The 16,682-nt window shown below is 35.0% G+C and overlaps 1 protein-coding gene across 1 annotated transcript in view; it reads left to right on the forward strand.

The window, feature by feature from the left end:
* The window catches only part of LOC114248524 (Carbonic anhydrase-related protein B), a 29,369-nt gene extending 13,277 nt beyond the window's left edge, over nt 1-16,092 (forward strand). The window contains exons 3-10 of the mRNA XM_089732364.1: nt 3,999-4,135; nt 4,926-5,117; nt 6,335-6,430; nt 8,950-9,016; nt 9,500-9,654; nt 14,397-14,528; nt 14,966-15,014; nt 15,336-16,092. Of these exons, the coding sequence (XP_089588490.1) occupies nt 3,999-4,135; nt 4,926-5,117; nt 6,335-6,430; nt 8,950-9,016; nt 9,500-9,654; nt 14,397-14,528; nt 14,966-15,014; nt 15,336-15,358 (851 nt within the window). The 3' untranslated portion in view covers nt 15,359-16,092. The remainder of the gene's footprint in view (nt 1-3,998; nt 4,136-4,925; nt 5,118-6,334; nt 6,431-8,949; nt 9,017-9,499; nt 9,655-14,396; nt 14,529-14,965; nt 15,015-15,335) is intronic.
* The last annotated feature ends 590 nt before the right edge of the window (nt 16,093-16,682 follow it).

Here is a 16,682-nt window from a genome sequence, read left to right on the forward strand (position 1 = left end):
CGCACACACACACACACACACACACGTGCGCGAAACATTCCTGTAAATTTGTTGATCGACAAAACTTACATCTAAAACTACCAAAAACCAACAAAAATGCTTTCTCATAATAACATGTTTTGTTAATCTATCGATGAACGCATTGCTTGTCAACAATATTTAAATTCCATGCCAGTTTAAAGATGTAATTTGCCAAAGTTATTATCAGGTCAATTTTGGTGAAAAGCCTCGATAAAGTGCATCAAGCCAATAACGCGATTATTGTTGTTGTTCCATTAAATTTACGGTAATGTTCGCAACCATATAATGCAATATCAGTACACAATTTGTCCGAGCATATGGCTGAAATTTGCACATATTCAGCAATTCAAAATAGTTAGTTTCATTTTCATAGGCTTTCAATACATTTTTTTTATATCGAGGACTTTGTTTGTTTGGCTGTGTATTTGTGCATGCAAAATCCGTAAAAAATAACCAATTCCAACCTAGTTTAAGGTTTCGATGTATGGGATAATATAACGACAAATGGGCTTAATGATTAACTCCATTAGATTGAGACAAGGTATCAAACGAGAATCAATCAATATACTTATATTTACCTACCTATTTTTTTATTTAGATAGATGGACGACCGCACGCTTCACCTGGCACTAAATGGTCACTGCAGCCATAGACAACAACTACGTTAAATGCCACCACTCATGTGGACACAAGTGTTCGAAGTCTCAGTTTTACAGTACAACAGCTGCGTCTAACTCATCAAGTCGAAACGCACTGCTTCACGGCAGAAATAAGCAAAGTTGTGGTACCTATCTTAAGATGATATCTGGAGATAAGATATAAACTTAAGATGCGTACTAGTGAGATAACACGCGTTTACTCATAAATATTTCGTAAGCATCCTGCGAATAGAATTAGAATTAGAGAGTGGGCATTTTTTTTTTCCTAGCTAAGCTGATAGCCTTGATAGGCTATATCAGCGTAACCTTAACTAGTAGATGAGCTCACGGGGCTCAAACCTGACGACGTTGCTAACACGAACCCTAACAATTGCCGTGCTTCGCAAAATCTACCACCGGATTGGAAACGCGATTCACTGAGAAGATCCGGCGAGAAAATCAATGGGCTGTGTCTGAGGGTTAATTTACTCGTCGAGCCCTTTGTCGCAAGCGACGAGTTTGACGAGAACGATGACCGGTGCTTGAGGTACCTAAAAGCACCGTTAGTGGATCGGGAGTGGGCATTGAAACAAACGAAATGCATAAAACTTAATGGCTATTTAAATAAACAATGCACAAGTTTCTACGGGTTAAACAAAACGAACCTTAGCACATAACTGCCTTAACGAAGTGCCGAAAACAAAAAAAAATATTAGTGCTAATGGAAAATTCGCTTAACGCGTGGCCATAAAGTGGGCGTCACCGCAACCGCTGCGCCGGCTTACTCATGCAATTTTCAAGGTCATAAATAATAAAAGCCGTGAACTCGACTCAAAGCGGATTTCTTTCACACGCCACTACCAGTTCATATTGAAATACCTTTGGAATTTAATGAAACTCATTACAGTGTCAACTTTTTTACATTTTTCATGATATTTCCTAAATTCAATTTATATAATATTGTTAAAACTATTTTTACAACTTACATTCGCGTTTTTTATTATGAAGGACGGTTCGAATTTATGGTCACGGTCACTCAAGTTGCAATTCGTCGACATTAGAATATTGTGTTATAACTACCGTCCATTTTTCTATTAAATATATTTATAGGTTTTCCCCGTAAATTTCACATAAAACGAACTAGCAGTATCTCAACTAAAAATGAAACTGTAAAAATAGTTTTAATTATGTCGACGGTTCGCGAAAACCGATGTAAATGCTATATCATTCTGCTATTTTCAGTAGGCAGCGGCTTGGCTCTGCCCCTGGCATTGCTGAAGTCCATGGGCGACGGTAACCACTCACCATCAGGTGGGCCGTATGCTCGTCTACCTACAAAGGCAATAAAAAAAAAATCATTGCTCATTTCTCAATCTTATAAAATTGGCAGAATTGGCGTATAAATCGTAGTAAGTTACTAGAAAATAAATCACAACGACATTAGAATACTTACTGACTTCTGACCGACTAACATATTTCCAATGAATAACTGACTGACATATCTTACCGAATCATATTTTACCAAAAACTCCCAATTTTTTTTTAACTTCACAGTGAAAGCACTTATTAAAATCATATGTATTAACATTATAAATGCCATGGTGCTAAATTGACCTTAAGTCTCATGACCTAGAATAATAATAATTTGTTTCTTCTGTATCAATCTACTGATATAAATTATTTGATAAAGGTTAGTTTTCATGTTTCAAAATTGTATAAATCCCTAGTAATGTCTCCCGCTTCGGTACCACTAACGATAAATATCTATTCATTTTGTGGTCGTCGTGGCCTAACGGATAAGACGTCCGGTGCATTCGTGTTGAAGCGATGCACCGGTGTTCGAATCCCGCAGGCGGGTACCAATTTTTCAAATGAAATATGTACTCAACAAATGTTCACGATTGACTTCCACGGTGAAGGAATAACATCGTGTAATAAAAATCAAACCCGCAAAATTATAATTTGCGTAATTACTGGTGGTAGGACCTCTTGTGAGTCCGCGCGGGTGGGTACCACCACCCTGCCTATTTCTTCCGTGAAGCAGTAATGCGTTTCGGTTTGAAGGGTGGGGCAGCCGTCGTTACTATAAATGAGACCTTCGAACTTGTATCTCAAGGTGGGTGGCGCATTTACGTTGTGGATGTCTATGGGCTCCAGTTACCACTTAACACCAGGTGGGCTGTGAGCTCGTCCACCCATCTAAGCAATAAAAAAAAAATAAAAAAATCATATCAATTTGGTGAAACGAATATTGCATAGCATATTGCATATCATACTATAACTGTGTTGATAGTAGTATGATATAGCAGGAACCTTACCTAAGGTGCCAACAATAACTGGACAGAGCAATAATTTAATAGATAAACTCCGTATGATGGATATGAACTTGAACAAAGAATCTTGCATCTATTCGTTTATTTACTTTAATACTAGGTAAAATTAATGCGTGAAGCAAAAACTTTGTATCCCTTTTTACGAAAATTGCGCGGACGGAGGAGTATGAAATTTCCCACACTTATAGAGAATATAGAGAAGAAGTGCACAATGCTAATATTTTTTTTAAATAATGCATAAAAGATACATTAAATCAATAAAGAAAACATTACACACACTACATACCATGTATTTGACGCACACACGCATGCATACTATTTATTGTCAAACTTTTGTTCTTGACGTCTGTTGTCAAATTGAGATAAAATATTGTTTGTCTTTGTTAATATTTTTTATGGTGTAGTCTTGGTGAAATTTGTAATTATATAAGTATAAAATACAATCATAATAGTGTACAAACTTACAATTACAATTAATTAGTTTATAATAATATTTTATAATAATAAATTAATTAATTATTAATTAATTATATTCGAATTTCGACTACTGCGGGACCTCTAGTACTAGGTAAATTTGATAATTTATTGCTACAGCAAGTAATTACAATTATTCATGGCAACTGCGCAATTGCCTAACGTAGCTTTACTTATATTTAATTAAATAAAAATCCTGAAAAGCACCCCACATTTTTTTTTACAATAAATTCATTTTTCTTACATTATTATTAATTAAAATTTATTTTCTATTTTTTAGTTAGATTCTCTATAAAAGCGTATTTCGTTAGTTTTTTTAAACTATTATTTATATTTCATTTTTTTGTTGAATTACAATTTTTTTTTTTTTTTTAAATATTGAATTGTATAGGTCCTTAATAACTATACCAAATTTCGAGTTAATCCGACGTTGACGTGAAGGGGGTCAAAATAATATTCAAAGATTCCGTTACATACTAACATACATACGTCTGAAGCTAATAAAAGCGTATTAAAATGAAAACGTTTTTAGGTCCCGCTTTCTGGGGATTAATCAATCCAGAATGGTCACTGTGCAACAAAGGCCGGAGACAGTCTCCAGTCAACTTGGAGCCCGAGAAACTACTGTTCGACCCGAATCTACGATTTCTACATATAGATAAACACAGGGTAAGTTTAAAAAAAAACAACCATTCCTTTTTTTGTGTTATGGCATCTCTATTTACACCGATTGAAGATATTGGCGAATAGCGAAATAATCGTCAATAATAACACTGTTTAATTGTTATTGATATAAAAAAAACATTCTTATTAAAACATTAAAACATTATCTATCTATCTATCTATTTCGATTCTAAAATATTAACTGTCGCTCAATTTTTAACAGCCAGTGTATGAAGAATAAAAAATGGTAGCTTCAATATTACGTCTCAAGATACTCAGCCAGATGCATTTGCATTTACGAGTTCCAGTAACCGCTTAACACTAAGTGGACCGCCAGCTCCTTTGGCGAGATAATACAGAATTGAGATCAACCATATTCTGTTAAAAATGCAGATCCATTTAATATTGAAATAACACCCACCGACCATGAACTTATTTCTTCACAAAATCAAACAGTCTGTGAACCGATAATTAGCATTTATGAGTATGTTTTTTTTATTTATTGCTTAGATGAGTGGGTGAGCTCACAGCCCACCTGGTGTTAAGTGGTTACTGGAGCCCATAGACATCCACAACGTGAATGCGCCACCCACCTTGAGATATAAGTTCTAAGGTCTCGAGTATAGTTACAACGGCTGCCCCAACCTTCAAACCGAAACGCATTACTGCTTCACGGCAGAAATAGGCAGGGTGGTGGTACTCATCCACGCGGACTCACAAGAGGTCCTACCACCAGTAACAAATTGATGTTTTATAAATTTGATATTTGATAAATCATTCCTGTTGATTTGACTAGATAAACGGATTAATTAGCAACACAGGACACTCCGTGATCTTCACCGTCGAAAACGAGACCCGGCACCACATCAATATCACGGGAGGTCCGCTATCTTACAAGTATCAATTTCACGAGATCCACATACATTATGGATTGCACGATCAATTTGGTTCCGAACACGCCATCAATGGATACTCTTTCCCGGCAGAGGTGAGAACTTTTATGGTGAACGTATTCATTCATTTTTTTTCCAGTAGGATTAACGTAATGCTTCAATTTTTATATAGTACATAATTTAATTTTACGGTAATAAAAAAGTGCTATTTTTTATTTAGTGATATTTCAATCACTTTATTTGGTTAATTAAGAAGTTAACAACTTAACAACCTTCAAATCAGTAAAACATAATTTAATTTAATAAAATAAAATAAAACCTTTGACTACTTATGTTTATGTATGTATAACCAAATGCAGACGGACCGTCTGGGGCAAACATTGAACTTGAAGTTTAACTTATTTGTTACTCTTCATTATGAGAGGCTGACTCTTGTTGCTTTTATTGCTTCTTTGAACAATCCAAATATTTATAGAGCAATCAGCTAACTAGACAGTATATTTGATACTGCAACGCAAACTACTAATTAAATTAATTATATTATAGCAGTTCCCCTGAACACCGGGCTAAGTGCCGAAGTGGCTGAATGTCGTTTCGCTAATTGCTTGCAGACGCACTCGTGAATAATAAACAAACGGGGTACAGACGCAGTAAATACGTAATTAAACTCTGGACACTTTATTACTCAGCAGTAATGAATATTTAAACAAAATTACATTCCCAAACTAAAATCAGTGGATGTTCCATTCGAAGCTCCACTGAAATAATGTTTCGTCTTCAAATAATTCCCCGAGCTCCAACGCAAACATCATATGTCGCGTCAAAGTCAATAAAATAGTGATTCAGATAAATATTATGTTAGGTAGAATAAACGTTGAAATGTTATAAGGATTTCGCCGGGAAGATCTGAAAAGAAAGAGTAACAGATGTTTTCACACGCAACGGTCGCGACGCGCCTTCCTCCTTTTCAGAGACGTTCAAATCCCAAATGTAATCCCGACGAACGACTTTACTGCGAGCCAACTCAACCATGCCTCCTGTTTATTTATGTGACAAATTCTTACGCAGCCGAGTTAAATCCAAAATCATGTGCTCGTTCTCGTATGGGGGCTTTTTTAAGCGTCTTCTCTTTATAGCGTTGGGAGGAAAATGAATTTGTTGTTGTTTTTGTTAGTCAACAGGATGCGTTCGTGTAGAACAACATTTTTTATGCCATATGTTACATAAAACTTAAAAAGATATGAGCTATTAACACGTTTCTCGCGCACCAGGTTGATTGAGGAAATTTTCTGAAAAAATTATTTTGTTTCAGATACAAATTTTCGGTTTTAATTCTCAACTTTATTCGAACTTTTCCGAAGCATTGCATAAAGCTCAAGGAATCGTTTCTATATCATTACTGCTCCAGGTATGTATGTGTACTTTGTTGTTTTGCCCAACTTTTTAATTTTCAATGAGGTTTGAAATCAAACAGGTGGCCAACTGTAATATTCTTATCAAAAATAATTTGTAATGTTTTTATTGACTTCCGAGAATCTATGTTCCTTGTTTCCAAGAGTTATGAACAGGTATAGTTACAGTTATATAAATTTAACTAGGATTCAAATTGAATACACCAAAGTAAACATATAAGAAATACAACTAGAGGTATTATAGGAATATACAAATAAATGTTACGTTGCGCAATATCGAATTGCATATCCCCGTAATTGATTTTATCGACGATGTGGTATCAACAAAGCCACACCTGCTCTCGCCTCGTAACCAAACCTAAGCGCAGTTAATTAAGGAAATTGGAATTTTCTGCGCCCCACTGGATTAGCCACTAAGCTATTAGTTCAAATTACGAACTGTCTACCGAAGGTATCAAGGTATGTGCCAGTCATCGGCAGGGTCAAAGTAACTATGTTTTAGTTTCAATTAACAATGTTATTAATTACTGCTCTAAACTTAATTTAACGAACTTGCAAAGTTGCGTGTTAAATCATGTACTTTAGTTGATCACAAATCGTTTCGTAGTTAAATTCAAACTTTGCTTACCGAACTTTGCTTCAAATTAAAATTTCATAATGATTCTATTTTCAAACCTAGGCCAAAATTTAAAAAAAAAGTTTGAACGATTCAAACAGCATATTTAAACAAAACTAATTATGGAAATATTTTCACATCTTATTCATATATCAGAATTGCTTTTAAATTTTCGCAGCTATCCTTATTATTAACACTAATATTCAACGGTTTCTTACCACGACTTTCAATCTTAATGAGTTTCCGATAGTTGGGGGCTTGCAATCTATTAAATAGTGTTTATAATGACTTAATCCAATATTTTTTATAATTACTTATCAGAAGATACGAAATGCATCTCGGATACTTCCCACTACTGTTAATGCTTAATAAAACTATCCCGGCTATTTCAACAGAGTAGCAGTAGCGCGATCCAACGGCTTTTTTTATAACAGTCCAATTACTTTTCGCGATGCTGTATCGGCCTGGAATAATACCACTCGATGTCTTTCCGTGGTTATCGTAAATAAAGACTAAGGGATTCACAAGAGAATTGACAGCAGCGTTTCCTGTACTGCGATTGCCAATCGGCATCTACTCGTAGTAGATCATATTGAAAGCCTCTAGTGTAGTTATTATTACCATTCTGCATATTTTTGCCGCAAAGAATACGTTCCGATTTTAAGGGTAGCTTGGCTGTAATTTATAAAATATACCTAATTCGTTGTAATTTCCATGGGCTCCGGTAATTCTTTACAGCGTTGAGAATAGCAGAAATAAAACTATTTCCATCGTAGTCCAAACAAGTAATAACGAAACCATAATTAAGAATAAATAAAAGTTAAATTACGTTTTACTCTCACAGTAAATACGTTGTTCAAATACCTCAGAAATAGGGGTTGACGCCATAGTCCTTAGATAAACAAATTGTCTTGCGAGCACAACTATGTTTAAGATGCTATTTTTCGATCAGTTTACGAGCTTCCTTAATGAAGGTTGGCGCCTGTGTTAGCACATCCGATGTTGTCCCAGAGGGGACGTGTTTACAGTCACGTTCATATTTCGCTTGTGGGGCACCGTTAACTGAAACTTTGCTTCAACAAGCTATTTCTACACTATTGCAACTAATTTTGTCTATGGCATTAACAATTTTACAAACAAGAAACTTTATTTTGTTGGGATAAATTGTAATACAAAATTAAAAAAAAAAAATTGTAACAAAATGATTCGATTTCTTGAATGACGCAGTAATTTGTATAAGTAAATATAATTAGTCAAACCCGGCTTTGCTGTCAATTTTTGATTCGACTTAATCCGATCGCTACTGAACTCACTAGGTAGGCCAATCGGTATATCTGTTTTGGAATCTATAGAGAAGATATACACACATGGACTTTTATAAATCTATATATATAAAAAAAGTCGTGTTAGTTACACTATTTATAACTCAAGAACGACTGAACTGATTTGGCTGAAAATTGGTGAGGAGGTAGCTTAGAACCAGGAGAAGGACATAAGATACTTTTTATCACATTCCCGTGGGACTTGACATAAAACGTGGTAACTATAACAAAACGCAACTGACAGCTAAACGTAATATATTCTATGGTTAATTGTGTTAATTATAGAAGAATTTTGAAGTTGACTGGTTGATGTGTTTGAAACAAACCGTGTGGCGGAACAAAGTTCGCCGGGTCCGCTAGTAGATTATAATAGTCATCGCCTAATAATCGAAATTCAACCATAATCGTTGACATCTCAACACGACATCAAATCGTCAAAAAAGTCAATAACTACTAAACAAAAAAAACAAAGGAACAGAACAGAGAATAAAACGATACTTAGCTGTTCTCCTTTCTTCTATTTACACACGGATTTTTAGAACTATGTAATTAGTAACCGATAAATTTAATGTTGCAGCTAGGAGATTTATCAAATCCGGAACTAAGGGTGCTGACTGAAGAACTTGAGAACATAAAGTACGGGGGTGAGTTCTGTTTATTATACGTTATATCAACATATCTATATATATATTATAAATGAATTGCTGTTCGTTAGTCTCGCTAAAACTCGAGAACGGCTGGACCGATTTGGCTAATTTTGGTCTTGAATTATTTATGGAAGTTCAGAAAAGGTTTAAAAGGTAGATAAATATGTAAATGCTCGGAATTAAATAAAAATAACAATTTTGTTTTTCCTTTGATGTGTCCCCCGTCGGACGGATTCCTTTTCTTTGTTTTAAGTTTATACAAAAGTTTAGGTCTTTTATTTCTCGATTGAGGCACTACGAAGTCTGCTGGGTCAGCTAGTTATATACATAAATTTAACATAAAAATAGCAAATACCGTCAGTATCTTTCAAACGCACCGTTTAAAATATAAACCACGTATTTTACCTTTCATACGAGTTTGGATTCGAAATGCACCAATTGGTTTTGATTCGTAAATAATGGTGTTGGCGTGTGGGCTAGGTGCTGAAATGCCGGTAAACAAACTATCCGTACGTGGTCTGCTTCCCGATACGGACTACTACATGACGTATGATGGTTCAACCACGGCGCCTGCGTGCTTTGAAACCGTCACCTGGATTATTATCAACAAACCAATTTACATCACTAAACAACAGGTAAGATTATAGTATATTTATTGTATTGTAGTATTTATTTACCTTTATACTATTTGATGTAAATAATAAGAATAATTTCCTTCTGATGATTTTTTTTGTTGCTTAGATGGGTGGACGAGCTCACAGCCCACCTGGTGTTAAGTGGTTACTGGAGCCCATAGACATCTACAACGTAAATGCGCCACACACCTTGAGATATACCTATAGTTCTAAGGTCTCAGTATAGTTACAACGGCTGCCCTATACTTCAGATCGAAACGCATTACTGCTTCACGACAGAAATAGGCAGGGCGGTGGTACCTACCCGCGCGGACTCAAGAGGTCCTACCACCAGTGAAGTATTTAAATTTGGAAATATTAATCAATAATCAGACATTTGACCCCAAGTCGCCAATATTGAGAATAATTGACGTCATAAGTCAGCACCGAAACTTTATAAACCGGCATTGATTTAAACAAATAAGTTCGTTGAGTATTTTAGAGGTTAATGGACCGATCTATCTATCAAGGATTTTTGTAGTGTACGTTATGTAATGAAAATATTTTCTCATAAACAAAAATTTTTTAGCAAACTTTTTCACAAAACAAATTTCATAATGAAAAATAAGTCTATGAGAAAGATCGTTCAAAGTAGTAATTTTCAACAGATACATTTACGTTTCATATAAGAATGTAAACATCATTAAAAGTTTAGCTAGTGACATTAGAATCGATTCGTTTCACACTACAGTTCAAATTTGAAAACTAACTTTTAACTCTCAAGACTTCATTAATAGAGGCGATAAGAGTGCTCGTTTTCACTCATAGTTCAGTTTAATTTGAAATTAGATTGAACTAAATACTTACATAATATTTTATGTGTGACTGACTCGGTGGTGCAGTAATTAGCGGCCCCAGAGCGTTGAGCCGAGGGTCGTGGATTCAATTCTCACATCGGGCAAACATTCGTCTGATGAACAGGCCTGCTTGCTCTTTGTCTATGTATATTTTTATGTATACATGTATGTATATATTTAAACGTATGTATGTATGTATGTATATTAGTCTGGTACCCACAAGACAGGGATACTTAATTTGGGGCCGTATGACTGTGCGTGAATTGTTCCTAGTTACATTTTTGTTTATATTATTACTGCCTATTTATGCCGCAAAGCATTTCTGTTTGAAGGGTGAGTCAATCGTTATATAAATGAGACTTTGTCTCTATATATTCAGTTGAGTGCCAACATTCACGTTTGTTTATGTCCAAGGAATTCGGTAACCATTTTACAGCAGATCGTGAACTCATTCAGTGATGCAATATAAAAAAGTATTTTAAACTCATCGATCGAACTTTTAATTAACCTATTCACTTAAAATGTTAAAACACATTATGATAATGAAACACAACACTAAATTGAAATGTAGAAGAAACGAATCCGGGTACAATCGATATGAGCAAAGTCTGCATCGTTCAAGTTCACCCCGTTTGCATTACACGGCTCCTTGACTTGTCTGGGATGTATGTTTAAATAGAAGACCACGTTGCGGCATTGTCAGGTTTTTGTTGAATATTTAAAACTACAAAAAAAGGGTGCGTGTACTTATGTACGCGCGTAAGAAGTTATACTTTATTTTTATTATTATTATTATATTTTTTTTAATTTTAATCAATTTGAAAAAAATCGATTAAACAACATCCTCAAACACGCATATTGGACATCCCTTTTCTTGACATCATATAAATTCGGTAATTCTCGGTACAGTTCGGAAAGTTCACCTGCGGCTATATTCAGACTCGCCAAGTTACGTCAGTCGTATTGTAATAATTGATTTAGTGGGCAACTTCATTCTGTTAATTTTGTGTCACGGAGCGCGCGCATCGTAAAATTTCACTCTCATCAATTTTTCATAACGCGCCTAAAGAAGTATAACTACAATATGTTTAAGAAAAAAAACTTTATTTTGTAATGTGCCGTTAGATTTGAATTGTAAACTTTTAGTTAGGTATAAATACTCGTCTAGAGAGACAACGACTCAAAACATAATTTCAATGTGATGAAAATGGATTTATGTCGCTTTGAATTAATATGATAGATATTTTAAGTTAATTAACGGGCATCCAAAGCAGAAAAAACAGTTTTTTTTTTAAGTAACTGTGTATCTACTATGAATTTAAAATTGAACTGTTTCTCGAAAATCGCCACTGGCTCATCCAGTGTCGCAACATTCGCTCTGTGTATTCAACCGTATTAGAGGGCAGCCGTAATAACATTCTCATTTGTGCTCGCGCTGCAATAAACAACTCACGTCCCTCGCCGTTAGACAAAGGCTCCGCCGTGAATTATATACGTGTTAAAAGTAAACTGAAACAAGGGCGGATCCAGCTTTGGCGCCAGGAGGGGGTCACATAGTCAAATTTAGATGCGTCCGTTCCCAAACGTTTGCCATTATACAAAGTTATTATATTATATTAAATTAATTAAATATTGAAGGTATGTAGTTACATAAAATCTGTATGGTGACAAAATATATAAATAAAATCGTTATATTCAATTAGTGGTCCACCTAAGTCCTGGACCCAGCTCAGGGGGTGGTCATGACCCCCATGACCCTCCCCCTGGATCCGCCATTGAACTGAAAGTGCCGCGTTGTGAGCCCCGTTATTATAAATCACTGTTTATGTTTTCCGTTTGTCGCTAAGCAAACTAAACGGCGAAAACTACTCGCAACTCAAGTAATGTGGTTGCTCAAGGAAACTCTTTGTATGCGTTTGGAGTTAACGTTGCAACTGTTCTATGTTCGGTCTGCAAGCTGGTCACGCAAACACAGAATCCAACTTCAATATTAGTCGCACAACAATACTAATGTTAGACTACAGACGCTTAGATCAACAGAGCAAAATGAAATAAACTGTATTGATTTAGACGCTGAATCAAAAATAAAGGTGTAGTCTATAATCAAAGCGAAATTGTTTAATATGGAATAAACTGCTTTGGAATGGGGATGGTCGCGTGCGGCGCAATCGTTTATACCCGCGTCGGGAATCAGGTACGAGCATAATCGTACTTGTAAAGATTAGGCTACATCTGAAAGCTATTTTCCAAGACATTCTAGCCTGCTCGTGGCCCCTAACTAATATTTGGTCTGGTATGACGTTATAATTCGTCTAAGTACGAAGACACATTGACACAAGTAAATAATTTAACGGTCAAGTCGGATTATTAAAAAGACATGCGACTTTTCCAAGCTTTCCAAAATAATCGCATCATCACTAGGTAAAAGATAATAATTTAAGCTGATCTCGTTCTGGTTATTACGAAAATTAATTATTTGAAAATAAATTCTTGTTGCCACAAAATTAATTGTAAATAACTAATAATAATAACCAATATCTTATGTATTGCAATGCCGCTGTTTTTATTGAATCATTTCTGCTTTTCTATTATATTATTTTTCGGAAATATTAATTTAAGGCAATAAGGTAGTCGTTGTTAAGCAGTTCTGTGTATTAGCTCAACTGAATTAAAATTAACTAAATGAAAGGAATTTCAATTTGCCTGCAGTTGCTCTCCGTATGAATCATTAAAGCCCTCCTAATGAAAAGTGTAATGTGTGTGTATATATACGGACAGATTGCTTCTGTCTATTATGCAATCGAAACGTTGCCCTATTTTAAATGCTCTCATTTTCTTTTGTGGTGTTTTCATTACCAAAGTACTTGTTGCCGTATAATATTTAAAAAAAAACATTACACGTTTCATTAATTGTAAGTTAAGCTAAAACAACTTGCGTAAATTGCATATTTGTAACTGTGACGGTGACTGTCATTTTCAGTTGTGTTCAGATTCTCGGAATTGTGACTGTGACTGTGATTTTGTGTTCAGTTTCTCGGAATTATATGTAATATGTTTCCAACAATGGGAATTAAAAACATAGTACTCAGGTTCAGATGTCAGCTATCCGGCGTATTTTAGGGTAATCATCAATATTAAAAGTTAACTTTTCAACATCTACTGTCCATTGTAGTAAATACTGCAATTTTATTTCATATATTCAACAACAGAACATTGAAGTCGTCGTGGCCTAAAGGATAAGATGTCCGGTGCAGGTGCTCGTGTTGAGCGATGCACCAGTATTCGAATCTCAGGCGGGTACCAATTTTTCTAATGAAATACGTACTCAACAAATGTTCACGATTGACTTCCATGGTGAAGGAATAACATCGTGTAATAAAAATCAAATCCGCAAAATTATAATTTGCGTAGTTACTGGTGGTAGGACCTATTGTGAGTCCGCGCGGATAGGTACCACCACCCTGCCTATTTCTGCCGTGAAGCAGTAATGCGTTTCGGTTTGAAGGGTGGGGCAGCCATTGTAACTATACTGGGCTGTGAGCTCGTCCACCCATTTAAGCAATAAAAAAAACAAAAACAGCAAGCTAATAGACAACTCGTATCAAAAATAAGATGAAGCAACTTTTTGGAAAAATAAATGCTTTCTTGCAGACCTGTGTGTATTTTTTTCTTATTCTTAAGATAACGCGATCCCGATTAACAGATTAGGTCAGTTATTTAAAGCAATCATATTCTATATTGAATAATTTGGATATCCATAATACGATAAAATCAAATACACTTTACAATTATGGCTTTGCTAGTAAGTATAACAACAAAAAGAGACCGAAGGAAATATTGTGCAGGATACTCTGTTTATCCAATTCAATATTTCGTGTCTCCGTAAAATATGTACGTTATCTTTAGCTCCACGGGCTGCGGAGGTTGATGCAGGGCGACGCGAAGCACCCGAAGGCACCCCTCGGCAACAACTTCAGACCACCCCAGCCCCTGCACCACAGGGCTGTTCGAACTAACATTGACTTTGACTTAAACAAGGTAACTATTGCACGCGTATTTCGACTAATGATATTAGTTAAAATAGAATTTATGTATTAACCAAGTGAATTATTAATTGTACCTATGTAACTTTTTATGGTTTCCGTTTGCAATAAATTATTTCTCCGCTAAATTTTGGATTGCATTAAATTAGGCCTTATTATCCAAATACGACAAATATTGTAAAAGCGAACTGTTAGTTACTTCTAACGCCATAGCGGAAATCATAACGAAGCTCAGAAGATATCTCCGCTGTCAAGCGTTAAACTTTATAATTCTTGTTTGATGAGAGAATTTTAAAATAAATGAATTGCGCATTTATCCATCAATTAATTGAATTTATCTTGTTTATCAATTGAATTAATAAAATTTATATATTTTAGTGCGTTTCAAATGCATTGTTGCAACAATTGCTTAAATTAAAAATTTATTTACAGTATCCTGGAAAAACTTGCCCCAGCATGCAAAGAAACATGCATTACAAAGGTAAGTTTTTTTTTATTGCTTAGATGGGTGGACGAGCTCACAGCCCACCTGGTGTAAAGTGATTACTGGAGCCCATGGACATCTACAACGTAAATGCGCCACCCACCTTGAGCTATAAGTTCTAAGATCTCAGTACAGTTACAACGGCTGCCCCACCCTTCAAACCGCAACGCATTACTGCTTCACGGCAGAAATAGGCAGGGTGGTGGTACCTACCCGCGCGAACTCACAAGAGGTCCACCAGTAAAAAGTGACATTGAATTCTAAAAAAATAGTATTAAAAACAGTATTCCACGTATTTATTTCGACTTTTGTTTTCAGCTAAAAGCTGGACCCAGTACTGAAGAGATAACTTCGATAGCCATTCATCTATGTAAACATAAACATAGTTTGTAGGCTATGTATATAATTCTTGTACATATATTTTAATCTCGCTTATGTACTTAATGTATTCTAAGCTACGTACACTACGACTGTAACATATCCTGACATACATATGCGAGTATATTATTATCTAGTGCTCAGAATTGGTAAGACATTATTTTATAGCTTTTAGATAAAATTAGGCGTCTAGGACAGATCGTCTGGTTCAACTTTTAACGGCCTCGAAACTAGGTAGAACATACATAGATATTTTCGGATAGATTATTGTGTGATTTTAGTAATATCGCCATTAGAATGATAACTATAATAAAAGAAATAGTGTAATTGTAAAATTCTATTTAGAAAATTGAAATATAAAAATAAGTTATTTCCTTATGAATGAAACTAGGAAAAAGTTAGGCAGACTTTTCAGTGTACATGTATAAAAAAAATCGTTTCTATTCTTAATAGTCACTATAAAATCATTGGTTGTAATAAAAATCAATGTCATATCAATTAAATAAATGTGAATTTAATTACTGTCGTTAAAACTCTTAGAGTTATAACGATCATTACTAATAATCGTTGCTAGAAAACATCGATAGCTTTAAATATATTATTCTATAATGAACGACTTGAGGATTATCTTATGAAATCTGTGTGTATCGCCTGGCTTTTATGTAAAATCATTCTAGAAAATAAATAATACTTTCAATGCGTTTCGTTTACTTCACACAACCTATTTAAGAAAACAAAACTAAATATTTTGGTGCCAAGCGTGGACTTGATTCCAAATAATAAGGCATAAAAGATAAAACTTCAAAAAATGCAACCTGTAGACAATATTATGATACTATTAGTAGTATTATGATACTACTCACATAGAGCGTCTATTGTTTTTTTTTCTAAAAATGAATAAAGGCGTTAGAGGTCACCGAACTACAATGTTGCTTAATTCAACAACACAAAGAAACGTTTCAAATATTGTACTATCGTTTTTTTTTTTTTTGTAAACTCAATTAATAACCAGCCTATACGCTGCCACCACGTCTTCAGGGGAACTAACAATCTGTTCGTATTACACACACACGGGTTCATAAAAAACGAACTACATATTTACAAAAATATTGGGCCTTAGAAAAGTGCTTATTCCAGTTTGAGCTTCAGAAACGTCCGCTTGACATAAGTATACTGTGTAACTATACTGAGACCTTAGAACGTATATCTCAAGGTGGGTGGCGCATTTAATTCTATGTCTAACCACTTAACACGAGGTGGGCTGTAAGATCGTCCACCCATCTAAGC

Source organism: Bombyx mandarina, chromosome 13 (genome assembly GCF_030267445.1).
Source record: "Bombyx mandarina strain Sakado chromosome 13, ASM3026744v2".
Classification (NCBI taxonomy): Eukaryota; Metazoa; Arthropoda; class Insecta; order Lepidoptera; family Bombycidae; genus Bombyx; species Bombyx mandarina.